This window comes from Leuresthes tenuis, unplaced genomic scaffold, assembly GCF_036924035.1.
Source record: "Leuresthes tenuis unplaced genomic scaffold, fLeuTen1.0.hap1 SCAF_12, whole genome shotgun sequence".
Classification (NCBI taxonomy): domain Eukaryota; kingdom Metazoa; phylum Chordata; class Actinopteri; order Atheriniformes; family Atherinopsidae; genus Leuresthes; species Leuresthes tenuis.
In genome coordinates, this window is record NW_027325366.1 from 29563631 (window position 1) to 29590894 (window position 27264).

General features: G+C 39.5%; 6 protein-coding genes across 6 annotated transcripts in view; 2 read left to right on the plus strand and 4 right to left on the minus strand.

Annotated features, from left to right (window-relative positions):
- Nucleotides 1–27264, minus strand: part of gdap2 (ganglioside induced differentiation associated protein 2) — a 358630-nt gene that overhangs the window by 86538 nt on the left and 244828 nt on the right. The gene's annotated exons all lie outside the window — the stretch shown is intronic.
- LOC140319982 (olfactory receptor 4D5-like) lies at nt 3632–4552 on the minus strand. Its single transcript, XM_072397744.1, has one exon. It carries the CDS (start codon nt 4550–4552, stop codon nt 3632–3634), a length of 921 nt encoding a protein of 306 aa, XP_072253845.1.
- Nucleotides 9326–10252, minus strand: LOC140319255 (olfactory receptor 6N2-like). Its single transcript, XM_072396847.1, has one exon. It carries the CDS (start codon nt 10250–10252, stop codon nt 9326–9328), a length of 927 nt encoding a protein of 308 aa, XP_072252948.1.
- LOC140319256 (olfactory receptor 4C12-like) lies at nt 15893–16834 on the minus strand. The gene has a single exon (XM_072396848.1). It carries the CDS (start codon nt 16832–16834, stop codon nt 15893–15895), a length of 942 nt encoding a protein of 313 aa, XP_072252949.1.
- LOC140319257 (olfactory receptor 10AG1-like) lies at nt 18626–19546 on the plus strand. The gene has a single exon (XM_072396849.1). The coding sequence runs from the start codon at nt 18626–18628 to the stop codon at nt 19544–19546; it is 921 nt and encodes a 306-aa protein (XP_072252950.1).
- Nucleotides 21364–22290, plus strand: LOC140319983 (olfactory receptor 11A1-like). The gene has a single exon (XM_072397745.1). The coding sequence runs from the start codon at nt 21364–21366 to the stop codon at nt 22288–22290; it is 927 nt and encodes a 308-aa protein (XP_072253846.1).

Genomic DNA, 27264 nt, shown 5'->3' on the forward strand with positions numbered 1-27264 from the left:
CTGCACTGGGTGTCCTTTTCATTGCCTTTCTTTGAAACACACTTGGTAAACTTGGTATATAATCATCTGCAATACTGACAAACTGAACCATGCAAGTTTGTGGACATGTTTTTATGGGATTGTCTCACCCTCCAAAGATCTCATCCCTGGTGTTCCTGGTGAACTGTTAATGATCTTTTACTATTAGATGCAGTGTTATACAATATTTACGACTCACAATATCACCCATGGGGATGCACAGTTGTGTCGTGGTTAGCTGAAGATTTGTCAGTCTCAGTGTCCATCTCTACCTTAGATTCACAGGCCTCTTTCAAGTTTATTGGCACGTTCATGAGCAACTTTACACATGGTCTGATATACTGTATGTCTATTACAAATACATTTAACTTCGGTGGTCTTTTTCTGGACCATACATATCACTGTGCAGAGCAACAGTCTTTCAACTTGCATGTCTTTCAACTTTTTGGACAACAAGCCAGTCAAGCAACTGGTCATTGGAATGATCTTTTGTGAGGGCTACATCAACTGAGTGATAATGTTCCACCCTATAAACTTAGTAACATGGAGACTAGACTCTGGCTTCATGCTGGTCATATTACAAGCATTAAAAAAGTTCTGGTACAGGTTAAAGCCAACACCTCTGCTGTGAAAGTGCTGAACAATTCATGTATTGTGCTTTTAAATCGACTTAGATTATACTGGAAGTTGCTAATGGGGTAGCAGCTGGCTGTGCATATTTTTCGTATTCTATACAGTTTACAGGGCTCAGTTAATACTTGAAACTTAACCCTCTGGGCTCTGAGCCGTAATGATGTCATGCGATCTGATCACGCCTACATTATCATAGACCTCAGAGGGTTAATGTTACGGCCTTGAGCAGAATGCATCTGGCTGTAGTAGCTCTGCTAATAGTGTGTGTCTATTTTGTATTTTTTGACATACATAAATTATGATGAGTTCCCGTCATAAATGGCCAAAAGCAGACAAATGCAGGACTACTGACGCAGGAGGTGATTTTCACAGGCTTTAATTATAAACTTGCAAACAAAAAGAAAAAGGGAACAAAAGACCAGCTGACACAGAAAAGTTGACTGAAAGCAACGGGAAAAACACTACATACTTACATTGAATGTGGAAAGTCAGACAAGGAGCAACTGAAACCCGGGAGTAAATATAGTGAGTGAGAAAACCACAAATTAACAGCATATAAGACAATCAATAAGGATAACCAGGTGTCACACAGGAGAGGAAGTAAGACTCAACACCACAAAGATGGTGGAAACTCCACAAAATAAAGCAGGAAGTAACTAAACCCCAACATGGAAAACCAGAACATAGAAAAACCTGGAACATAGGACGATTTAAAACAAAAACACAGATCATGACAGTTCCCATGCCTATGTCATTTGCCTATGTGAGCAGCTAATTGACCTTTGCAAATGCCAACAAGAGCCTGAAATAAGACACCAAATCCATGAGGATTTGAAGAGGTGACATTGTGGATTAAAGATCACAGTCTTTAATCTGAAAGAGGATCGGACTGATAGAGGCCTGGACAGAGCCAGTGACCTGAAGATGTCAACAGGTTCAGCTCAGATAAGCACTTAGCATTCAACTCCCTTACCTCTAGCAACACAGACCTCACACCCTACCTTTACCCACTTCCTCCCCGTCACACCTCCATAATGACACCTTCTGCCTCACTAACAGCTCTTAGTGCATCATCACTCACTGAAACCTCCTCTACCTCCCACTCCAGCTTATGTGTCTCCAGCAGTCATGTAAGGAGGAAGCGGGAAAGACTGAACCAGAGCCAGGCTGCAGGTCTGCATGGTGTGAGCCCCAGGGTCCTGAAGGCCTGTGCAGAAAAGCTATGAGGAATTCTACAGCAACTCTTCAACCTTAGCCTGAGGCAGGAGTAACTTCCTGTGCTGTGGAGGATATCCTGCCTTGTACCAGTACCCAAAGAAATCTCATCCATCTGCCCTCAGTGACTACAGACCAGTTTCCCTTACATCCAATGTCATGAAATTGACTGTTATTGGCTCACCTGAGTAAGCCAGTAAACACCTTTCATGACCCACAACTTATCCCAGCCCACTGTCATCTGGGCAAATCAGGTCAGCCAGTGAGGATGATGTTCTTTAATTTCTCTAGTGCTTTCAATACAATTCAGCCTGCACTACTATGTAACAAAGCTACATAAAATATATATGATACCTCCACAACCACCTGGATAGTTAACTACCTGGCAAACAGACCACAGTTTGTGAGACTGAAGGGTTGTCAGCCTGAGAAGGTGGTCAGCAGCACTTGAGGACCACAGGGGACTGTACTCTCTATTTCTCCTCACTGCATACACCCAGTACAAGAAGTTGATTAACCTAAAGAACATCACTGACCATCCTCTTTAAAATGTTGTGTTGAAACAAAAGAGTGTGGTCAGTTTGGAACATCTTCAGCTCCTCTGCACTATAAAAAAGATCCTTCCGGCCTGCAGTAATAACTGTTCATAATGATTGCTTGATTAAAATAACGTAAAATAACGACAGTTGCATGGACCTCTCTGTATTTATCTATTTCATTACAAAATTAAAATTGTGATTTAAAAGTGTTTTGGTGCAGAATGTACTTTATTTGATCAAGTTTAACAGTGTGCATTTCAGCCATGACTTTAAATAGAACTTTGCCCTCAGAAGTCACACCCATAATACTGATCTTTTCATGTAAATTCAGATTCTGACTCTTAATCAACAAAACCTGTAGAGCTTACTCAGTTTATATTTATCTACATTAGTTGTATTAACATCTTTTAAAAAATTTAACTCTGGTGCACATGGAGTAACATAACATAAGCAACATAACAGAGGCTAAGATAACTTCAGCAGCAGGTGAAAAACAGCATGAAAAAGAGCAGAACAGCAGCTGTGATAAATCATGTTGTGGGAGCATCATCTCAGGTTAAATCATACTTAGTGACAGTGCATGACACAGGTGAGTGAAGGTGAATGTGCAGCTGACAGGGCCAAGGCCGAAAAGTAAGTCAAACTTACTGTTCATGTGTTCTCCACTGGCCTTTCACTGTTCAAAGTCATCTGTTACAACCTTTAGATTTAGCTGGCAGGCATCATCAACTCCTTTATGGCTCTCTTTTCTGATCACCACATTTGTTTTAGATCAACAGTTTTTCTCAGTTTCCACCTTAGAGTTTGCTGCAGGAGTGTTTCTGTTCAGTTCTACATATACCTGTAACCAGACACGTCTGTTATGTCCTAATGCATCAGCTGTATATATGGTAGTAATAATCATAAAGTCTGGTGGCTTCTGTTAGAGTGGGATTGTGTGCAGACATAACACGTACACTGTTGTGAAGAGTGTCGTTATATTCGGCTTTGTACAGTTTAAAATTCATGGAAAATATGAACATTGCTCATCAATATGCACATTTACCATGTTCTTGCACAATAGGTAATAAACATTCATAGTAAAATACTATACTAGAATAAAAAGAGACATCTCCGAAAGATTCGATTATATATATCTGCATTGAAATAAAATATATTAATGAAATTGATTTAAAAAAAGATGAATCTTCCCTTTGGACACTCAAGTAAGATTCAGTGAAAATGAGTTACATTTTGTTACGACTGAACAAGCTTTTTAAATGTTTGGTTATTTCTTTCATTTTGAGCCCGTATATGATTGGATTAAATACAGGATGATACAGAATTATCTGTAATGTCATTACAATCCGTGCCATCTTTGGAAAATTTGATTCCACACGAGCTATAATAACATCATAAAATGTAAAACAGGAGATCATGAATAAAACGACGAGATGAGGTAAACAGGTCTCAGCAGCTTTTCTCCTGAATTCTTTACAGCCTCGGTGAGATATTATAAATATCCTTGTATATGTAAAAATTGTGAAGAGCATGGGAAGTATTACCGTATCCATTAAAGCAACGACTCCAAATAAAGTCAGCGCTCTTGATCTTACACAGTGAAGTGTGTAAATTGAATTGTTACAAAATATTCCTTCTAAAGTGAGGCTACATAATCTAGCTTGAGCACTCAGTAGTACCTGTACTGCAAAATGACAAGCAGATAAAAACCACGACATAACCAGGAGAATACTCACAGTGGTTTTTCTCATGATAGTTGGATATCTCAGAGGTTTACATATTGACACATATCTATCATAGGCCATGGCTGCCAACAGTAAGAATTCTGAACCACCGACAAAATAAAACATAAAAAACTGGAGGAGGCAGGCTGAATATGATACGATCTGTTGTTCGGATAAAGAATCAATCAAAAGCTTTGGATAAAGAGTGGTGCTGTAAAGACAACAGTTAAATGACAATGCTGCAATAAAGATGTACATAGGCTCATGGAGGTTTTTGTGACGCCAGATCAGGTACACAATTGTCAAATTGCCACTCATTATTAAAGTATATAATATAAACATAATGCAAAAAAATAAATATCTGTATTTGTCAATTTCTACAAACCCACTTAGAGTTATGTCGGTAACATTTAACTTATCCATAAACATTAAGAAAAGCTTTCAATTTAATTCATAAAACAAATTCACTGTATATTCAAGCTATGCAGTTATACCAAAATTCATCCATCACTGACTGTCCTTTTCATTACCTGCCTTTGAACGACACTTAGTCTGTTTTCTTCTGCGATACAAACTGAATAGTTTGTGTGTGGAAATTTGTTTCCAGTATTTGTTTCCCCCTCCATGGATGTCTCATCTCTGGAGGCCTTCCACACTGTTTACTGTTTTTCATTAGTCGGCGCAGCATTACGCAATCTTTCCGAATCATAACACGAACCACAGCAAGAAAAACAGAATAAACATGAAATTAAGTTGGTTTAAATCATGCACACAACTTCAACTGTAGTTTTAAAATTTTTTTTGGGGGGGGTGGTCTTTGTTTATTTGAGACTCTCGATAAACAACTAAATTATTAAAGAGGCTGTTCAGAGGGTTAGGGTTCCAAATAATGAAAGATATGAACGAAATGTAATTCAATATATACATAATCACAGCACAGAAATACAGCAGTGGCATAAACCTGACAAACAGAACACTCATTGCACTGCACATTAGCATCTCTTTTGGGCAACTTTGCAAATTCACCTGCTCATGAAAGCTTCTCAAGTTCCCAAATAAGTCATAATATACATATAATGTGTAAATGTTCAAAACATATTGCATAATTGAAAATGCAAAATGAAATTTTAGACATGGAAATAAAACCTTTGGCACTTCAAGCACAGTAAGCTGTAACTGTTTTTTTTGTTGTTGATGTTTTAATTTCCTTTTTTGTTTTTATTAAGCTTATCAGGTGAAACTGAACCACCGTGTGAGGGTATCATCATACTGTTTATAGTATCTAGAATGACGCTAAAGAGATGGCAGCCAGCTGCATGTTGCATTATTGTTCACAATATGAATTAAAGGCGACCGTCATCAGACTTCAGTGTGAACAATCTCCAGCTCTGAAGTGACCCGCATGCGCAACACGCTGCTTTTATGAAAGTAAATGTGGATGCTACACATTTCAGCATGTGTGCATCAATGCTGAAATTGTTGTGCAATCTGAGCCTACAAAATTATGACCAAGTGCTTGTTTTGTCCACAGTTTACATTTGATCTAGCCCCGCCTCCTACGGCACAGAATTCTGACGTCTGTCTCATGTCAGTGACGTAAAAGTCGGATGAAATGCAACATGACTGTTCAGACTGAGGTTGCTTTTAAAAATATCAGATGTGTATCCGATTTATTACAACATACTGAAATGTCCCAAATCAGAATTGAAAGAATCAGATCCCATGTGACTTGTGCTGTTCACACTGTCATGAAAATATCGGAACTGATACAATCAGATTTGGGCCACATTTGACTTTGTGTCTCTCTTTGCATTTTCATATTTTCTAAAGAGCGTTTTTTTTTTTTTGTTATTATTTTTACCCATTTTTCTGCATTGGTTTGCATGCTATGCTGCTGGAACTAAATTTTATTAGATTTTACTTACATATATGGTGCCAAATCACAACAAATGTCATCTTAAGGTACTTCAAAGAGTCAATACAAGGGTTTCTGCTGGTCATTCCAGCTCATTTATACATCTGTTAGTCCTACCAAAAACATGCATGTTAGTGTCACAGCTCATGTTTTGTTAAATCTTGTTTTCATGTCATTTGTTATGTTTTCAGGTTTTTGTCATGTTTTTAGATTCAGTTCTTGTCATGTTTCTCCCCTGCCATCAGCTTCTCTCACATCACCTGTTTCATTGTCATCAGCTGCATGTCATTCACTAATCACTCCAGACAGAAAGATTCTGCCAATCATGGACCCAGCAGCTCTTGAGGATCTTCAGAGCCGACTCGCGGCTCTGCATAAACGTTTCGCCGAGGGAGGCGACATGTTCGGGTGGTGACTGTCTGGTCAGGTCCTGGAGGTGTTCCGGGGGGGACTCGTTCCGGGGACACCCGCAATCCAGGCCACCTGGGAGTGTGTGAGAGCTGTCCACCATGAGGCACTGGTGGATGTATTCGGCGCTGACTCGGCTGAAGTGTCACACGCTCTCCACGAGGCCCTCGCCTCTCCTTTTGCCTCCCCAGCTCTATCTCCTGTGTTGCCGCCTCCATAGCCCGCTGATTTCGCCACGGCACAGCCCGCTGCCTCTGCCAAGACTCCTTCTTCCAGCCTGTCTTCGCTTCGTCCGAGCCGGCCTTCTTCCAGCCTGTCTTCACCTCGTCCGAGCCGGCCTTGCCGCCGGGCTCCTTCTCGTCCGAGCCAGCCTTTCCGCCGGGCTCCTTCTCGTCCGAGCCGGCCTTTCCGCCGGGCTCCGCCTCGTCCGAGCTGGCCTTTCCGCTGAGCTCTTCCACGTCCCTGCCGGCCCTCCAGCCGGGTTCCACATCTCTGCCGGTCCTCCAGTCTGGTTCCACGTCTCTGCCGGTCCTCCAGTCTGGTTCCACGTCTCTGCCAGTCTGCGCCGAGGTCATCCTGTTGCAGCTGTCCGCTGCCGCCGAGGTCTGTCCCCAGCCCACGACCATAGTTCCTGCCACCACAACCGTTGCCACAACCAAGCCTGCTACGGCGGTCAGAATCCCACCCGCCCACCCCAATTTAGGGATGTCTGGGAGCCGTTCCTTGAGGAGGGGGCTATGGGCATCGCCGGGGGTGGGTCGGGTGGGCGCACTGTCATCCTCGCCGTCGCTCACGGCAGCCCAGGTGGGCTCATCGTTGTCCTCGCCCACACGCATGGAAGCTCGGGCGACCTCACACTGTCAATGCTCTCCTAACTGGTCTCCCAGCCTGTACTTTGAAACCTCTGCAGATGGTCCAGAACGCGGCGGCGCGTCTGGTCTTCAATCAGCCTAAAAGAGCACACGTCACCCCTCTGTTCATTGAACTCCACTGGCTGCCCTTAGCCACCCGCATCAAATTCAAGTCACTGATGTTAGCTACAAAGTGCTTAATGGAACGGTTCCCATCTACTTGAATGCTCTTGCAAAGGCTTATGTCACAACTCGGTCCCTCCGTTGGTCCCAGGATTGTCGTCTAGCAGCTCCTACATCACGCCTAAGACAATCCAAACTCTGTTCATGTGTCGTCCCACGATGGTGGAATGACCTACCGAGCGCTACCAGAACAGGGGCGTCCCTGTCCATCTTCAAGAAGCTCTTGAAAACTCAGCTCTTCAGAGAGCACCTCCTATCTTAGCACTTACCCTGTACTTCCCTACCCCCTCTAACTTTGCACTTTATCTTTCTGCACTTCCTTCTATGCCTGCACCCTATCTCTACTCTGTCACCTCTGACAGAGTCAGACTAGTGGGTTCCTTCTATATAGTTTATTGTTAGCTTTTATATAGCTGTTATATCTTCATTTGTAAGTCGCTTTGGATAAAAGCGTCTGCTGAATACAGAAACAGAAACATTCAATTTAATGCAGTCTGATGTAGTTCTTTCCTTAAAATAGAAATTGAACTTATCTGTGAATAAAACCATGTCATTTTCTATAATTTCAACAGTTCTGTTGTATTCTATCTGATTCAAATAAATGGGTTTGACACACATAAAAAAAAAAAAATTTATGAATCATGATCAGAAGGTTGGGTCAGAAAGACCTGGAAACACAGCTTTAACTAGAGGTTTAAGAAAAAACAAAGACAAACAAGTCTTTAAAGGCTTATGATAAAAAGCCTTTAAATGAAAAGCTTTTAATGAAAAGCTCCAACTTATCTGAAAGTCTGTGAAATGCCACCGCTGGAGTACGGTGGCTGAGAAGTGCAAAACACATTTACAATTAAAAAGACACAATAAATTAAAAAACAAAATAAACCTTGTGCGAAACCTTGATGTTGTTCCCATGAGGCTGAGAACTGATTGTGGCACGGAAAACGGCATTATGGCATTAACGGCATTATTATCCGCACAAAGAAAAAAATGGTGTAAACTGGGTGAAATTTACTCCACAAAAAAGGCCAAAACATTGTTCAGTCAGCATAAACTTAAGAAAAAACACATTCAGCGTAGTTCTTGCTATCAAAAATCACTTCTGACTTTCCACGTGAAGCAGGACTACAAATTCAATTGTTTGTACGACATGTTTGGGTCACCGTGACGTCACGTCTGGCCTTTAGGACATTTCCTTTCTGTCTTCTGTTAATTTCTTTTTCGCTTTGTAACTGTGTTTTGCCACTTGTAGTTTTATGTTGCCACAAAACTAAAATGTAATTTTTTTTTTATGTGAACTTTTTTTCCTAAAATCTAAATTTGTTTTTAAAAATTAAAACTTGTTTTTCAAAAATACATTTGTTTCCTAAAATTTGATTTGTTTCTTAAAATGTTTTTTTTTCTTAAAATGTTATTTTGTTTTTTAATTTCTTAATGTGTTTTTTTAATTGTAAATGTGTTTTGTACTTCTCAGCCACCGTAGTGGAGCAACCCTGATGGCGCTCTGTATGCCTCAAACTGACTATCTTTGAATCAACTCGCACTTGTTTTTATTTACTCTTGTCCATGTAATATTGTGGGTTAAACAGGACTATACACACGTATGTATAAAAATAGATATATCACATCATTAACAAGGTATTCTCTGTCTTTATATAAAGTCTTATTTGGCTGCAGGAGTTATTCACAAAAGGATATGTTTGCAATTTTTTATTTATTTTATCATCAAATGTTTTATGTTTCCATCAAACATGGTCAAGGACAACTTATTTCAATATTTGTGTTGTTATTACAAAATAAATCTATACAGACAAAAAAAACATACATTCCTGCTTCAGTACATTAGAATACTTTAGTTTGACAGAACAACCTTTTCAAGCGTTTTGAAATTTCCTTCATTTTTAGTCCATAGATAATTGGATTGAAGAGAGGATGATACAAAATCACCTGTCCAGTCATTATTAAGCGCAAAACTTTTGAGAAGTTGGATCCCAGTCTGACTATAATAACATCAAATGCACACAAACAGGTAAAACTGATTAAAATCAGCAGGTGGGGCAAACATGTCTGCGCAGCTTTCTTTCTGACTTCTTTACAGCTTCGATAGGATATTACAAGTATTCTGGAGTAAGTAAAGAATATAAACAGCAGAGGGAGAAGTGCAGACGTAATCAGAATCACACCACCAAATACAGACCGTACATCAGAACTCTCACAGTGCAGACTGTAAATTGCATTGTTACATAAAACTCCATTCAGATTTGATTTACAGAGTTTCATATTGGCACTCATAATTGCTTGTGCTGCAATCTGACAAGCAGGTAAAAGCCAAGCTAAACCAAGGCAAATATTCACAGTGGTTTTGTTCATAATAGTTGGATATTGCAGAGGTTTACAGATAGAAACATACCTGTCATAGGCCATGGCTGCCAACAATAAGAACTCTGAAGCACCTAAAGAGTAAAACAGAAAAAACTGGAGGAGACAAGCTGACCATGATATGATCTGTTTATCAGATAAAAAGTCAATAAGCAGTTTTGGGTAGATATTAGTGCTGAAAACAACAGAGTTCACAAGCAAAGCTGCAATGAAAATGTACATGGGCTCATGGAGGTTTTTGTGTGTCCAGATAAGACAGAAGATAGTGAAATTACAGAAGATTATCAAGATATACACTGTCAGCATGATCACAAAATAAAGATATCTGAATTTGTGCAACTCCACATGCCCATCAAAAGTAATATATGTTGCATTAAGATTACCATCCATCAGTGTGTTCTAAGCTCACAGTAAAGTAAAAAAAGACTTAAATACAGGGAGACCACATCATCAATATAAACTGCATAGATTAAAAAGATTATAATATTTTCAGCTTTTGATAAAAAGAGTATGATCTTGTGTCAAGTGTGTGTCAAGTGTGCTTTGTGTATGGTCACTTCCAAAATCCAGGGAGTAAATAGTTGGAGCACGTCTTATTAGGTTACTGCAATCTCCATGGAACTCATTAAACTCTCCACCAAAATAAGTTTCAACAGGCAAAGAACTGTAGGAAACTTGGAGCCCCAAAGTGACACCTTCATTATACATTCCCCGTACCTGCTCATCTCCCTGGTGCTTTTTTAACTTACCTTACTATGTTTGGTGGATCAGATGTACCACTAAAGCAGTCATAACCAGTAAAATTGAAGGTCCCAAATGAGTAAACATGAATAGACATATTTCTGTAAATAGAACAAAGCAACCTCAGATATACTGAGTAAAGACGAACCGATGAAGGTAGCCAGTGTTTAGTACTCAGGCGTTGACTAAACCCTTTAAAACTCAACTTAATTGATATAAATTTCATACAAAATAAGATTACATGAGCAAACAGAGATGAGTAAAACAGAAATAAATGTGTGTTATTAACCGCCCTGCCAGACTTCCATCATTAAAACAAACAGGAACTATGACTGAGCATATCACACATTATCTTATGGGACTGGGGTGCTCAGATTTGCACAAGGTCTCAGAGCACTGGTCTCAAAATTTGGCAAAATCTGTCACTAACAGTATATGCAGCAAACCCTTGTTATTGTTCATTCTTTCCCCCACTATTCCATTAGGTTGAGGCACAAAAACTACTTGGTTAAGTTTAGGAACTAAAACTAGATACGACGGTCAGAGGAAAAATAAAAATACTTAAGATTTTAGTCCAGCACATCAGTAAAATGTAAAAAAAAATCTGTTACCACTGTTTATCTGCTGCATTGAAAACTGATGCTAAAGGCTATCTTCTGTGCCAGACATCATGTGTCCAGATAAAGCAGTTTATTATAAAAAATAATACAGTATATGCGACATGTTTTTGTGGTCTTCAAAGTAAACCTTCTAAATCTCTGTAACATCACCCACTTGTTTTGATTAAATAATATTTATGTTACTTTTGTAAATAGATGAAAGATTACAAGTAACAATTATTATTGATGGGGATGCAACAGTTATTTAAAAACAGTTTGATGTTTTGAATGGCATCCAAATGTCCTTGCTGTATATCCTACTGAGGTTTCTCAGTGAGTCAATGTCTCGCTCAGTCTTGGCATACAAACTGATGTCATCCATATAGAGGAGGTGGCTGATGGTTGCTCTACTTTGGAACCAGTATCCATAGACACTCTTTGTGATGATGTGGCTGAGGGGGTTCAGGCCTATGCAAAAGGCATGTTACCCCCAAGTCTCCTCTGGGCCCCGCTCATGTACTGATACATGTGCCTATTCATCTTATCTGCTACGATGCCTGAGGAGCTTCTGTGTTGTACAGCGGCAGGATATTGGCTGGTAGCTTGATGGAACTGCCTCCTTCTGGGGATCTTCCATGATCAGTACTGTCCATCTTTGGGTTAACCAGTCTGGGTGGGTCCCATCCACAAGCAGCTGGTTCATTTGTGCTGCTAGGCATTCATGGAGTGCAGTTAGTTTCTTCAGTCAGTAGGTGTATATCATGTCAGGGCCTGGTGCGATACAACTCTTCATACTTAAGAAGCTTTCTTGGATGTCTGCCACCATGATGGCCACTGATCCCTGTTCTAGGAGATTCCTGTGGTCAGCTCTCAGATCCAGTAACCATGGAGCATTGGTGTTATGTGATGCTTTTGTCTCCCAGATGTTCTTCCAGTAATGTTCAGTTTTAGCCCAGGCTGGATGGACGACAAGTTGGTTAATTTTATCCTTCCAAACTTCTAAAATCCAAATTATTTCCAGATACCAGATTCAATGGCAATCTGTAAACTACATTATCAGACATGTTTCGCATTTACCTCGTAAACGGTGATAAGAACAAATATACCACTTTCACTGATTCATCTGAATAAGGTGAGGCGGGCAGGCCGGCTGGCTGATGCAATGATTAAATAATGTGAAGACTTCCCTCTGTGTCCACTAGCATAGTGCTTACTTTGTACTCCAAGCTCCTCGAGCAAAGCAAAGCAACAGATCCAGAATTTAGTAAGTCAGCATAAGACGTCACTCAATTGACCGTGAATGAGAAGCAAGACGGTCGTCACCTGAAATCTGTGAGTACAGGTTTACGTTACACTCTGATGACACAGAGATCTTCCTTTGCTCTGTAGAACCTACATTAAACTTAGTCAGATGGATTCTAATAGTAGAATTTGGTCATGACCAGTTGTTGCCACATTTTATTGAATTACTGGGTCCACCTACTGTTGTAATAACATCTTTAAATATTAAGCTTGAATTCTGATTTGTATTGCTTAATCTTTTACACCCCTAGTCACCCAGAGTAGGCATAGTCTGTTTGACAATACTTCAGTTGTTTGCTTACTGTTTTAGAAAGGCAGTGATCAGCAAACACCTTTAAGAGCCTTAATAAGAGCCTTAATCCAGAGCCTTAATCTCGGAACCATCTCCTGGATACAATGTCATTTTCTCACTGTCAGAACGTGCCTCATTCAAATGAATGGCTTTGACACATTTATAGAAACAAGTTGGGAAACATGAAGAGAAAAGGTGTCAGAAGGACCTGGAAACAACGCTGTAAAATAGTGAAATTACAGAAGATTATCAAGATATACACTGTCAGCATGACCACAAAATAAAGATATCTGAATTTGTGCAACTCCACATGCCCATCAAAAGTAATATATGTTGCATTAAGATTACCATCCATCAGTGTGTTCTAAGCTCACAGCAAAGTAAAAAACAATAAATATACAGGGAGACCACATCATCAAAATAAACTGCATGGATTTAAAAAAATATAATATTTTCCGTTTTGGATGAAACGAGTATGATCTGCACTGGAGTGTCAAGTGTGCTTTGTGTATGGTCACTTCCAAAATCCAGGAAGTAAATAGTTTGAACACGTTTTATAAGATTGCTTCAATCTCCATGGAACTCATTAAACTCTCCACCAAAATAAGTTTCAACAGGCAAAGAACTGTAGGTAACTTGGAGCCCCAAAGTGACACCTTCATTATACATTCCCCGTACCTGCTCATCTCCCTGGTGCTTTTTTAACTTACCTTACTATGTTTGGTGGGTCCACTCAAGCAGTCATAACGAGTGAAATTGAAGGTCCCACAGCAGTAAATCATGAATAGATGTGTTGCTGCTGTCAGAAAGGACATCCTGTGGCTTTCTTTTTTGCTCAGAGCCGAAGAAGCTTCAAACTGACTAGTCTCTGTTCTCTCAATACAATGTCAGGAAGAAGATGGCTAGTTTTCTTTCATTTGAATACGAATGCAGTCCAAAGGCAAAAAAAATAGCTTGCTGGTTGTCAGATACACAACTAGATACGATAGTTGACTATTTCTATGCCAACATATTTCTGGCCTAACTAGAAAATCCAAAAACAAACTGAGTTACGTTCTCAATTTTTAGATTATTCAATTTAGCTGAGCCTTTTCAGCATTTTTAAGCAATTTATTTCTGAGAAATTTAATTCTAAAATGAGAGATAAAAATAACCCATCTGTTTATCTGCTGCCTTGAAAACTGAGGCTAAAAGCTAAAATAATACAGTTGTTTCAGTATTTCATCACTTTCTGTTCAAATCTCTGTTACACGACCTGCTTGTTTTAATTAAACAATATTCATCTTTACTTTTTTTAATAGAAAAAGAATTTAAAGTAACATTTCTTCATGATGGAGATGCATAAGGTACTAATGACTGACTGTTATTACAAGTTCCTCAAGTTTCAACTAAGATTGTAAAGTCTTCTTTTACCCTTTAATTTTCTGATCTTTTTTTAGATTAGATTAGATTAGATTAGATTCAACTTTATTGTCATTACACATGTACAGAGCAATGAAATGCAGTTTAACATCTAACCAGAAGTGCAATAAGCAGTGAGTGCGTGCAGCATAAATAGTTTGGTATATAGAGGTATGTACAGGTTGTTTTTATAGCATAGACAGTAATTGCAGATTAAATATACGGTCTGTATATACATGTGATTGAGCAAAATGTACACAATGATTAATTGAGGTGTTGAAAACATATTATTCAGATGGATAGACTATTCACAGGAACAACAGCATGATTTACAATAAACGAAATAGGCAGATGATAAGTTAGGGGATATAAATACAGATGGGGTGAGGAATAAATAGTGCATAAATAATAAACAGTAGCTCCCTTCTAACTAAACTAGTGCAATATTCTGTACATAGTACTGGGTAAACAGCTTGTTTAAAGTGTGCGTGTGCAGAACAGTCCAGTACTAAAGAGTGATGATTTTTGGTCAGTAAGGAGTTGAGAAGTGTGGATGAATTGGTGTGTAGGGGTCAGCGGGGGGCGGTGTTCAGTAAGGTGACAGCTGTGGGGAAAAGGGCTGTTTTTTAGTCTGCCGGTCCTTGTCCGGAGGGTTCTGAAGCACCTGCCCAATGGCAGGAGGGAAAACAGTGTATGTGCTTCAGAATGCTGCGAGCTCGACGCAGACAGCATCCTTTAAACTCCTTTAAGCTATAAAAATGGTTAAAAAACAAATGATGAAAATAAAAGAACATTTGGTAAAACATTATATATGGCTGACAATGCTTTAGCCAATATTAAACCGTTTCACATTTTCTCTAAGACAGTTGGTTTAGTGTCAGTATCCCACAATGTGTGCAGATACAAACGTACCACAAATGGTTAACTGTCCATAAATAACAAGAAATGTGTAATCAGTAGCAATGATACTGTTTATTTTGTTTTGTTACTTATTGTAAAGCGTGCCAGACCAGCGGAACATCACACACAACATTTTTCTTTGAACAGGGTTTAGATGTGATATTTAGATCAGGGGTCGGCAACACTCAAAGAGCCATTTGGACCCAGTTTCCATGAAAAATAAAACACAGTGATCGAAAATGAAGATATAATTTTTTTGCCTTTACGCTCAAAATTTCATTTTATTTATGTAATGAACACATTTTGAACTCTTCAAAGAACAATAATACAAGTGTGACGCATATTTTGAGTGACGAAAAATAATAAAATAGAATTTTATTTTGATATTTCAAGATCACAATCATCTTCCAATTTAGAACTACAATACAAAAAACCAACTAACACAAATAAAATACACTTCAATTGGATACTTTTTCATTTTTTTTCCCAATCCACCCGGAGGATGAATGGTGGCCACAGGTTGCCGACCCCCGATTTAGATGAAGTAATAATGTTCTCTCTGTCGGTCTGTGCACCAACAAAGGGCTAGAAAGTGGTTGGAAAAAGGCAGCAAATTTACATTCTGTAAAGTACAGTGAAAATGCAACATCTCAGGGTTAAACGCACTGGCCTATCGCTTTAATTCAGTGATTCGTCCTGAACAGCCAAGCTTTACCTTGCATTCACATGCACTTCACAGATACATCAACATCTAATGATGAATAACAAAAAATAACTTAAACTGTGCCAAACCTCTCATACCTCTAAGATTGCTTTGTCTTGACTAAACAAACATTTTATATGTTTATGAATTTCTTTCATCTTGAGTCCATATATGAATGGATTAAACAAAGGATGATACATAACTATCTGTAACGTCATGATCACTCGCGCTGTTTTTGGGAAATCGGAATCAACTCGAACAATGCTTATATCATATACACTCAAACAAGTCAGGCTGAATAAAACCAATAGGTGGGGTAAACAGGTCTCAGCAGCTTTTTTCTTGACTTCCTTACAACTTCTGTAAGATATTATCAGTATTTTTGTATACGAGAAAACAATTAAGATTATAGGCAGGATAACAACATCTAATACAGCAAACACACCATATATGGCAATTGATCTAGATCTTACACACTGAAGTGTGTAAATCGCATTGTTACAAAATATTCCTTTTAGATTAAAGTGACACAGTTGAACTTTTGTACTGTTCAGCAGCATTATCGGGATTGCAGAATGCAAAGCAGGCACAAACCAAGCTACACATAGGAAAAGGATGACAGTGGTGTTTGTCATGATAGTTGGATATTGCAGAGGTTTGCATATAGACACATATCTGTCATAGGCCATGGCTGCCAGGAGGAAGAACTCTGAAGGGCCTACAAAGTAAAATATGTAAAACTGAAAGAGGCAGGCTGAATATGATATGATTTGTTTTTCAGATAAAACATCTATCAAAACCTTTGGGTAAGTACTGGTGCTGTAAAGAACACAGTTCAGTAGCAAAGCTGCAATGAAGATATACATAGGTTCTTGGAGGTTTTTGTGAATACAGATCAGGTACACAATTATCAAATTACTACACATGATTAGAATATAGGCAGTAAACAAAATAAAAAAATAAACATATCTGTATTTGCTAAGTTCCACATACCCATCTAGAATTATATATGTGCTATTCAACTCCCCATCCATTAATCCCAAAAACTAAACACAACCAGAAACCAGACAAAACTGATCAACAGCGTAAATTAGGAATCACTCAAAAAGAACAACTGTGCCTTCCAATTGAAACCTTCAGCCTTTTCTGAGTGTTTCATCTATTTACCTGAACCTTAAGTGCACTTGACACGTTTATTGTTTGCTCATCTACAAAATCTAGCGTCTAGAGAGTGTGGAAAGTATTTATCAGATTGCTTCTAGTGCATTGAGAGCCTCCAGACACATAATCTCTGAAGGTCTGTTACATCAGAGTTCACCTTCTTCGACAACCCAACATAAGATCTATACCATACCATACCATACCAACTTTTTTCATAAAGCACTTTAAAAAAAAAACTACCGCTCAAAGAAAGTGCTGCACATAACACAAAACTATAAGAAAAAAAAAGAAAAGATAAAAACAGACATTTCTATAAACATGGCATAAGAACAACTGATAATCAATACAATAAGACCAATTAAAACAAATACGATCAAGCAAAGACACTAAGTATTGCTAAGGTTGAAAGCCAGAGAATAAAAATGGGTCTTAAGACGAGTTTTAAAAGTAGACAGTTAAAGGGCCTCTCATGTACAAGGGCAGGTTATTCTTTAGTTGGGGAGTAACAATAGAGAAGCCCCTGTCCCGTCTGAGCTTCCTCCTGGACCTCGGTAGCTGCAGGAGCAGCTGGTCAGCTGACATGAGGGGCCGAGAAGGTGAGAAGGGGTGAAGAAGCTCAGAGATGTAAGGTAGATAACTTACTACATCAGCCAAAGTGTTCCAAAATGCCTCCCTTGTTTTTCTATTCCATGCGCACAGCAACAATGGTATGACATGACTCGGGACCAGCACCAACAAAACAACAATAAAACAAACACAACATATCAGCACTTCCCTAAATATAACTAGGGATGGGAATCGAGTAGCTTGTGGCACAGCGTGTTCCGTCTCAAAAGTCCAAGGTAACGCCGCATACCTATAGCTGCCCCTTTCATCACGGCAGGGAAAAGTAAAATGACAGAGGCATCTTGTTGGTGCATACTTGAAATTAAAGTGTTACTGCAACCAAAGACATTTGAACTATATATAACTGGATGAGAATCTATAAGAGAATCGATAAGGAATTTAATCGATAAGGAATCGAATCAATAAGCGATATCAATAATGAAACCAGAATTGCTAAATTCTTAACAATTCCCATCCCTACCAATCATGTTACTGCTGCCAATTAACCTAATTAGTTGCAAAAAGTATAGTATACCGGCCCTCCTGGACAGTTTGAAGTCCAGGAATGTGGACATATAGTCGGTGGACATGAAAATAACTTGGAAGCACACAGTTTTAAGGTTCACAAACTTCTCTAGTATTGCTTTAAGGCACTGAAGACTAAATTGTACCATCATACACCACTCTAGACTGAGACAGTTATTGAGAGTATGGGATGTGGCAGCACGACCGCACCACTATTGTTTAATTAAGCATTAAAAAAACTACTGGTATACACAACACAAAAAAACAGGCCTCCTGAGTTTGACAAAGTTTGTGATGTTATTGTCTCCTTGGTGAGGAGTTTAATGAGATCCATGAAGGATGAAGCCGTCTTATAAAAACCACCAAAATCCACCAAACTCAGACAGTGTAGTTTAGAACAGCTAAATTTATAATGGCTGTACTTCTAAGTCAGGTAACTGTGAATTAATTCAAATGCATACTTTGTCTTTGTCACCCTGTACGATGTGTTATGTCCTATTTGTTAACTGACTAATAGATTTTTGACTGTTTTGATGGATGATAAGTTGAATGTCACTTATATAACACTTACAGGGTATGTAGAGGTGGAGAAATTGAGGTATGTATATTTTGTGATAATTTTTACAGTATATGTTCTGATACTCTGCTTCAATTCCACCATTGTTTGTCTGATTGTGATTCACCACAACCTTCATGAGCCCATGTACATTTTCATTGCAGCCTTATTACTGAACTCTGTTGTTTTCAGCACCTCAATCTACCCGAAGCTTTTGATTGACGTTTTATCTGAAAGACAGATTATATCACACGCAATGTGCCACTTCCAATATTTCTTTTTTTACACTACAGGAGGTGCAGAATTCTTACTGTTGGCAGCCATGGCTTATGACAGATTTGTGTCTATATGTAAACCTTTGCAATATCCAATTATAATGAAAAAAACTACTGTCTTGGTCTTCTTGGTTTCGGCTTGGGTTCTGCCCGCATGTCTAGTTGCTGGGTCAGCTCTACTCAGTGCAAATGAGAGAGTTTGTAACTTCACGTTAAAAGGAATCTTTTGTAACAATTCAGTTTACAAACTTCATTGTGTGACCTCTAGAATACTATCTGTGTATGGTGTTATTGTTCTGCTCAGTATTGTATTTTTGCCCATACTGTACATAGTTTTCACTTATGCAAAGATACTTATGATATCCTGTCATAGTTGTAAGGCAGTAAGAAAAAAAGCTGCACAGACCTGTTTACCTCATCTGCTGGTTTTATTCAACTTTTCATTGTTCTGCACTTATGATATTGTTATACTAAGAATGGACTCAGATATATCTCAAACAGCTCGCTTAGTAATGACTTTACAATTAGTATTGTATCATCCTCTCTTTAATCCAATCATCTATGGACTGAAAATGAAAGAAATCTCTAAACACCTGAAGCGATTGTTCTGTCACGTAAAATGACTTTGAATAAAGATATTTTACATGAGAAATTAAGTGATTTGTCTGATCTTTGAAAAGAGAAGAAATTATTACAATGTAGTTACTATTATCTTGATCATGTTTTTTAAATGAACAGAATCTGCATCAATCTAAATGCTCATATTTAGGGTCCAAAACCTGGAAAAGAAAGTGGTTGCTTGTGTTTCACAGATGTTTCTCCAATCGTTTATAAAGACACTGGCAAAAGAATTACAAAGCTAATTTCTACAAACTTGTATGTGAGAAAGACTGATAATAAATTCTTCAGCGTGAAAAGAACAACTATGCTGGAAAAAACAGATAACTATGAGCAGAGACGAGGAGGGAAATTATGATTGAGCAAGTGATTAATTATATGTTGTTAAACAGAGTTCATTCTGTGTGTTTTCAACATTCTGCTTGAAACAGGTGGAGTTTGCAACAAGTCAAGTCAAGTTTATTTGTATAGCACATTTCATGTATAAAACAATTAAAAGTCCTTTACATAAAATAAAAGAATTACAGCGGGGAGTGGAAGAAGCATTAAGAATACATAAAAGAATTTGAGGAAAACATACAATAATTCAAATTAATTAAAATGATTAAAAACAAGCAGCCGTCTAGATAAGTTAAAATATACCGTGCAGATTTCATGCATAGACAGATGAGAAAATAAATGTTTTTAACCTGGATATGAAAATATCTACATTTGGTGACAGTTTAATCTCCTCTGGCAGTTTGTTCCACTTGTTTGCAGCATAACAGCTAAATGCTGCTTCTCTGTGTTTAGTCTGGACTCTGGACTGGACCAGCTGACCTGAGTCCTTGGATCTAAGAGCTCTGCTGCTCTGCTTATATTCTCTGAACATATCACAGATCTGATTTAAAGAACCAAATTTGGTTAATTTGCTCCAGCAGAGCTTTGTCTGTTTGATGTGTCCTCAGCTCGTACCACAACCACACAAAAAAGATGTGGCATGGAAAGAAAGAAAGAAGGAATTATAATTTTTAACTGAGCAGCAAACCAGTGAACCTATTGATTTACCCAGTTGTAAACAGGGCAGGTATTTTTCAGTCTGTCAGCTAATGAAACCTTCTTTTCATTAACATGCTTAGAATCTGTGTTACTTCTCACCAAAGCCGCCTATAATAATTCAGCAGGTAATATCAAGCAGTCTGCAAACATCAGACATGATCTTGATGCCAATTATCATTAGATGCCTGTCACACAGTTTGGCCTGCAGTGAACTTATACGACTGCCAAAATTGCATTTATGTATGACAAGAGAATTCTGCAAATCCTTTGCTCTTTGGGTCCCCCTACAGTTGCAGGATGTAAATCATTTTAAAAAATCCCCATTTGGGCCCTGCACATGTAGCTACAGCTATACAGATGAATTTGTTGTCATGTTGAAGAGACCAGAAAGATGACATCAAAAGCCTATTAAAATGTTAAGGGCACGTAAAGAAAAACGATGTGGTACAGGGCTGGAAACCAAAACTCTGAAAAGCTTCTCAGCCCCTGAGCCATTCAACACTGGTATACACAACACAAAAAAAACAGGCCTCCTGAGTTTGACAAAGTTTGTGACGTTATTGTCTCCTTGGTGAGGAGTTTAATGAGATCCATAAAGGATGAAGTGTTCTAATAAAAACATTAACCAAACTCAGACAGTGTACTTTAGGACATCTAAATTTATCATGACTGTACTTCTAAGTCAGGTAACTGAATTAATTCAAATGCATACTTTGTCTTTGTCACCCTGTACGATGTGTTATGTCCTTTTTCTTAACTGACTAATAGATTTTTGACTGTTTAGATGGATGATAAGTTGAATGTCACTTATATAACACTTACAGGGTATGTAGAGGTGGAGAAATTGAGGTATGTATATTTTGTGATAATCTTTACAGTATATGTTCTGATACTCTGCTTCAATTCCACCATTGTTTGTCTGATCGTGATTCACCAAAACCTTCATGAGCCTATGTACATTTTCATTGCAGCTTTATTACTGAACTCTGTTGTTTTCAGCACCTCAATCTATCCGAAGCTTTTGATTGACGTTTTATCTGAAAGACAGATTATATCACACGCAATGTGCCACTTCCAATTTTTCTTTTTTTACGCTACAGGAGATGCAGAATTCTTGCTGTTGGCAGTCATGGCTTATGACAGATATGTGTCTATATGTAAACCTTTGCAATATCCAATTATAATGAAAAAAAGTACTGTCCGGATCTTCTTGGTTTCGGCTTGGGTTCTGCCCACATTTGTACTTGGTGTGTCAGCTCTGCTCAGTTTTAATGAGAAGGTTTGTAACTTCACTTTAAAAGGAATCTTTTGTAACAATTCAGTTTACAAACTTCATTGTGTGACCTCTAGAATACTATCTGTGTATGGTATAATTATGATGATCAGTACTTTATTTTTGCCCATACTGTACACAGTTTTCACTTATGCAAAGATACTCATGATATCCTGTCATGGTTCTAAGGCAGTAAGAAAAAAAGCTGCACAGACCTGTTTACCTCATCTGCTGGTTTTATTAAACTTTTCATTGTTATGCACTTATGATATTGTTGTACTAAGAATGGAGTCAGATATATCTCAAACAGCTCGCTTAGTAATGACTTTACAATTACTATTATATCATCCTCTCTTTAATCCAATCATCTATGGACTGAAAATGAAAGAAATCTCTAAACACCTGAAGCGATTGTTCTGTCACGTAAAACGACTTTGAATAAAGAAATTTTACATGAGAAATTAAGTGATTTGTCTGATCTTTGAAAAGAGAAGAAATTATTACAATGTAGTTACTATTATCTTTATGAGCAGAGACGATGAGGGAAATTGTGATTGAACAACTGATTTGTAAGGTTAAGGTTATGAAAATGATTTCTTGTGAAATAAATTACACGTCTTTTCTGTGACAATTTAAACCGGCACACCTAAAAGGATATTGCATTACACTTTAATTATATGACGTTAAACAGAGTGCCTTCTGTATTTTTTCAACATTCTGCTTAAAACAGGTGGAGTTTGCAACAGCAAAGAGAGCAGTACAACAACATTAAAGTGATTAAATCTGCATCTTCTAACGGTAACAATATTAATTGTTCAATTGTAGGATATTTGATCTTACGTATGATTACATCTGTAGTAACAAAAAAGTTGGACTTGATTTGCAAAACTCTTACATGAGTATTTAATTCACAGTTGCACACATTCCATGTCGATCGAGGTGGATGACCACCCTTCCTAAATCTGTTTAACAGGAGGTTTCCTCCTGTTAAAAGGGAGTTTTTTTTCTTTCCACAGTCGCCTCATGCACGCTCAGATTGGACTGAAGAGAAGTTTCGGTGCAATCTGTTGGTTTTCTTTAGCAAGGCTACTTTTTTAATTGGCGTTGAATGCATGCATTGGACTAATGTGGAATTAATTGGATTTGAATGGATTATGATGTATTAGAATGAATAGGATTATAATTGGGCTCTGTGATGGACTGGTGTGATGACACCAGTGACAGCAGGGATAGGCTAATTCAGAGTTGCAGGTGACTGGAGCCTATCCCAGCTGCCATTGGGCGAGAGACAGAATACACCATAGAAGGGTCGCCAGTCCATCCGGGGCCACACAAAGACAAACAATCATGCACGCTCACACTCACACCTCAGTAGGCCTGGGACGATAACAGATTTTGCTGGACGATATATTGTCCCACAAATTATTGCCGATAAACGATATTATTGTCAACATGATAATACTGTATATCATAATAATGCACACCCTTTCAAATACTATAAGCTTTTATTTTTCAGTGTTTTATACCATTGTAATTGCAAAAACGTTTAAATATCCGAAATAAATAAAACAAACAAAAAATAAAATGGATTCTCAGTCACTGTTAGCAAAAATTGCACTTGAATGAAAATTCTGTGAGCACAGACCATTTTGCGCAGTTTTCTATTTACTTTGTTGACCAAACGCTTCAGTAAGTGTTGACTGTGACAAAGACTCTTTATCTCTAGGTGCAGTTTTTTTCCCCAGCTGGGAAAACTGGGTCTGGTGGTTATGGTTTAGATGGGCATGCAAGTTTGTTGTTGCCACCGCTTTTGAAACAAATTCGTCATACTGGCTTGTCCGTGTTGATGGGCTCACATTGCTCATTTGATTTGAAGCCGAAATATTCCCATACCGGGGCTGTGGCATTTGGCTTTACAATCATCTCTTTTCCTCGCGTTGCTCCGCACGAGCCTCACTTGCTGCACTTTGTGTGTGTAGCCAATGCTAGTGGCCCCGCCTCCCCGTACAGAGACAAAGAGACTGGATGACTGACAAGACTGACTGACACTCCGTCCATTCCGCTATGGAACAAACGCGCCCAGGTGCTGAGACCAAGCACAAAGTGAACCCTCTTGTCATCCAGCCTGCTTGAAGGCGAGAGACGAGAAAAACAAACACGCATGCACTTGGCAATATATCGAGGCCGGCAAAATCATTGAGTTCATTTTAATTTATCGTGCAATTACTTGATTTATTGATTATCGGCCAAGGTCTACTCCTAGGGTCAATTTAGTATCACAATTTAGTGACACTCGGGTGAAGAGTGGGGTGGAGCGATCAACTGATCACCACCTGGTGGTGAGTTGGCTCCGCTGGTGGCGGAGGATACCGATCAGACCTGGCAGGCCTAAACGTATTGTGAGGGTCTGGTGGGAACGTCTGGCAGGATCCCCTATCGGAAGGAGCTTTAACTCCCACCTACAGCAGAGCTTCAACCATGTCCCGGGGGAGGTGAGGGACATTGAGTCCGAATGGGCTATGTTCTGTGCCTCTATTGTTGAGGCAGCTAACCGGAGATGTGGCCGTAAGGGAAGCCGTCAAGCTGAAGAAGCCTTTTTGGCCAATGGGACTCTGGAATCAGCTGATGGGTACCAACGGGCCAAGCGGAACACATCCTCGGCATTTGGCGAGGCAAAGACTCGGGTGTGGGAGGAGGTTGGTGAGTCCATGGAGAATTACTTCTGGATGGTTATTAGGGGTACTGGAGAGGAGGATCTGTCTGATAGTCGAATCTTGGATTCAGGAGGAACAGTGTGGTTTTCGTCCTGGCCGTGCAACAGTGGACCAGCTCTCCACCCTCAACAGGGTCCTAGAGGGTGCATGTGAGTTCACCCAACCAGTCTGCATGTGTTTTGTGGACTTGGAGAAGGCGTTTGACCGTGTCCCTCGGGGAGTCTTGTGGGGGGTGCTCTGGGAGTATGGAGTGCCGGACCCCTTGATAGGGGCTGTTCAGTTTCTGTATGACCGGTGTAAGAGTCTGGTCCCCATTGCCGGCAGTAAGTCGGATGTATTTCCAGTGTGGGTTGGACTCCGTCAGAGCTGCCCTTTGTCACCGATTCTGTTCATAATTTTTATGGACAGAATTTGTAGGTGCAGCCAGGGCGTTAAGGGGGTACTGTTAGGCAACCTCAGAATCGGGTCTCTGCTCTTTGCGGATGATGTGGTTCTGTTAGCGTTGTCGGTCTGTGATCTTCAGCTCTCACTGGAGCAGTTCGCATCCTAGTGTGAAGCGGCTGGGATGAGACTCAGCACCTCCAAATCCGACACCGTGGTCCTCAGCCGGAAAAGGGTGGAATGCCCTCTTCCAGTCGGGAATGAGATCCTCCCCCAAGTGGAGGAGTTCAGGTATCTCGGGGTCTTGTTCACAAGTGAGCGAAGAATGGAGAAGGAGATTGACAAGTAGATTGTTGCAGTGTCAGCAGTAATGCGGGCTCTGTATCGGCCTGTCCTAGTGATCACAGATACAAGCGGCCGAAATGGGCTTCCTCCGCAGGGTGTCTTGGCTCTCCCTTAGAGATAGGGTGAGTAGCTTGGCCATCCGGCAGGGCCTCGGAGTAGAACTACTGCCCCTCCGCATCGAGAGGAGTCACAGGAGGTGGCAAGGGTATCCGGTTAGAATGCTTCTTTGACACCTCCCCGGTGAGGTGTTCCGGGCACGTACCACTGGGAGGAGACCCCAGGGAAAGCCAAGGATATGTTGGAGAGTGTCATGATTTACGTTCTGTTTCATGTCTTGTCTCGTCATTTCCTGTTTTATTTTGAAAAATCACTAACTTCCCTTCTCGTTCCAGGTATCTTGCCCTTCCTCCCGTGTCAAGCGTCTGATTGTCTTCCCTGATTCCCCAAATGTTTCCACCTGTTCCCCTTGGTCCTTCATGTGTTCAAATAGTCTGCGTCTCCCTGTATCCTGTGCCAGTATGTTGCGTTCTGTTATCACCTTCATTACCAGCCTTTAAATTCCTGAGTCTTCCACGTCCCTTGATTCCACAAGCCTGCAGTGAGTGTTCCTCCTGCAGAGCATATCCTTTGTGTTTAATAATTTATTCTCTAGCCCTAGTTTACAACGGTAAATTTCATAGCCGGTTTTGTTCCTCCTTTTTGGGAGTGAGTTTTGATTTGTAAACGTTTCATAGTCATAGTCAGTCCGATTAGCGGAGCTTTGCGTTTGGTTAAAATATTAATGTTTCATAGTTCCTCCTCTAGTGGAGTGTTTTGTGTTTTCGTTTTTTGAACGATCTTGTACGCCACCATTAAAGGTGCATTTTACATTATAGTTAAAGTTTCATAGTTTTTTAGAGAGCGTCCTTTGTTTAAATCCGCCTCATTAGGAGAGCGTGAGTTTATTTTGTTATATTTAATAGCCCTTTGTTTTCCTCCTAGAGTGGAGAGGTTTTGCTTTGTTGATAACTTTCATAGCTGCACTCGTCCTCAAACATATTTACTGAGGAGAGTGCTCAGGATTTCATTTGCTCTGTCGGGAGATCCTCAACCTGTTGTTTATTGAAAATAAACTCTCTTACTCTGAACTGACCCTGCACCTGTGTCCTGAGTCCTGGGCTTCTGACAGAGAGACTATGTCTCGGCTGGCCTGGGAACGGCTCGGAGTCCCCCCCGGAAGATCTGGAGGAAGTGGCCGGGGACAGAGACGTCTGGGCTTCTCTGCTCAAGCTGCTGCCCCTGTGACCCCATCCCCGGAGAAGTGGCAGATGATGGATGGTTCCCGAAAACATGCAGTGATTTCCATGACAGAATTATGTCTGTTTTTTAATGCAGTGCCACCTGAGGACCTGCAGAACATGTCCATCCAAAATAGATTTTTAGCCATGTCCCATGAAGACAGATGTCTCCAGAGATCAGATCATATACTGTACTGATGTGCATGCTGCTTTAAAGCATTTTATCTGTCTTGTCCATTCATGTCTTATTTGTTTTGACAACCCTCTCGCATGCAATGAATGTAACATTGACAGTATAAGTCATGGTGGTTATTCACTCATTGTTATTCACAAGAACAACCAAAATTAGCCAGAGGCAAATTTCTGACAGTCTCAAAAATTTAGGATGATTCCTGCAACGTGACAGCTACTTTGACCTATGTCTACTAGCCAACCAATAGTTATCTATCATGGAGAAACACGTTGATTAGTATGTTGCGAAAACCAATGTGTGAGAACCTAAAAACATGAACAATGTAGATGGAAGCCGGACGAGCAAAAGTTATTTGTGAAATCGGGTCAAAAGTCCAAATTTGGTTAATTTGCTTTAGCAGAGGTTTTGTCTGTTTGATATGTCCTCAGCTCGTACCACAACCACACAAAGAAAGATGTGGCATGGAAAGAAAGAAAGAATTATCATTTTTAATTTAGTAGCA

Coding starts and splice junctions, on each gene's coding strand:
- LOC140319982 (XM_072397744.1), bottom strand. CDS start 4,552: ATGGATAAGTTAAATGTTACCGACATAACTCTAAGTGGGTTTGTAGAA.
- LOC140319255 (XM_072396847.1), bottom strand. CDS start 10,252: ATGGATGGTAATCTTAATGCAACATATATTACTTTTGATGGGCATGTG.
- LOC140319256 (XM_072396848.1), bottom strand. CDS start 16,834: ATGGATGGGGAGTTGAATAGCACATATATAATTCTAGATGGGTATGTG.
- LOC140319257 (XM_072396849.1), top strand. CDS start 18,626: ATGGATGATAAGTTGAATGTCACTTATATAACACTTACAGGGTATGTA.
- LOC140319983 (XM_072397745.1), top strand. CDS start 21,364: ATGGATGATAAGTTGAATGTCACTTATATAACACTTACAGGGTATGTA.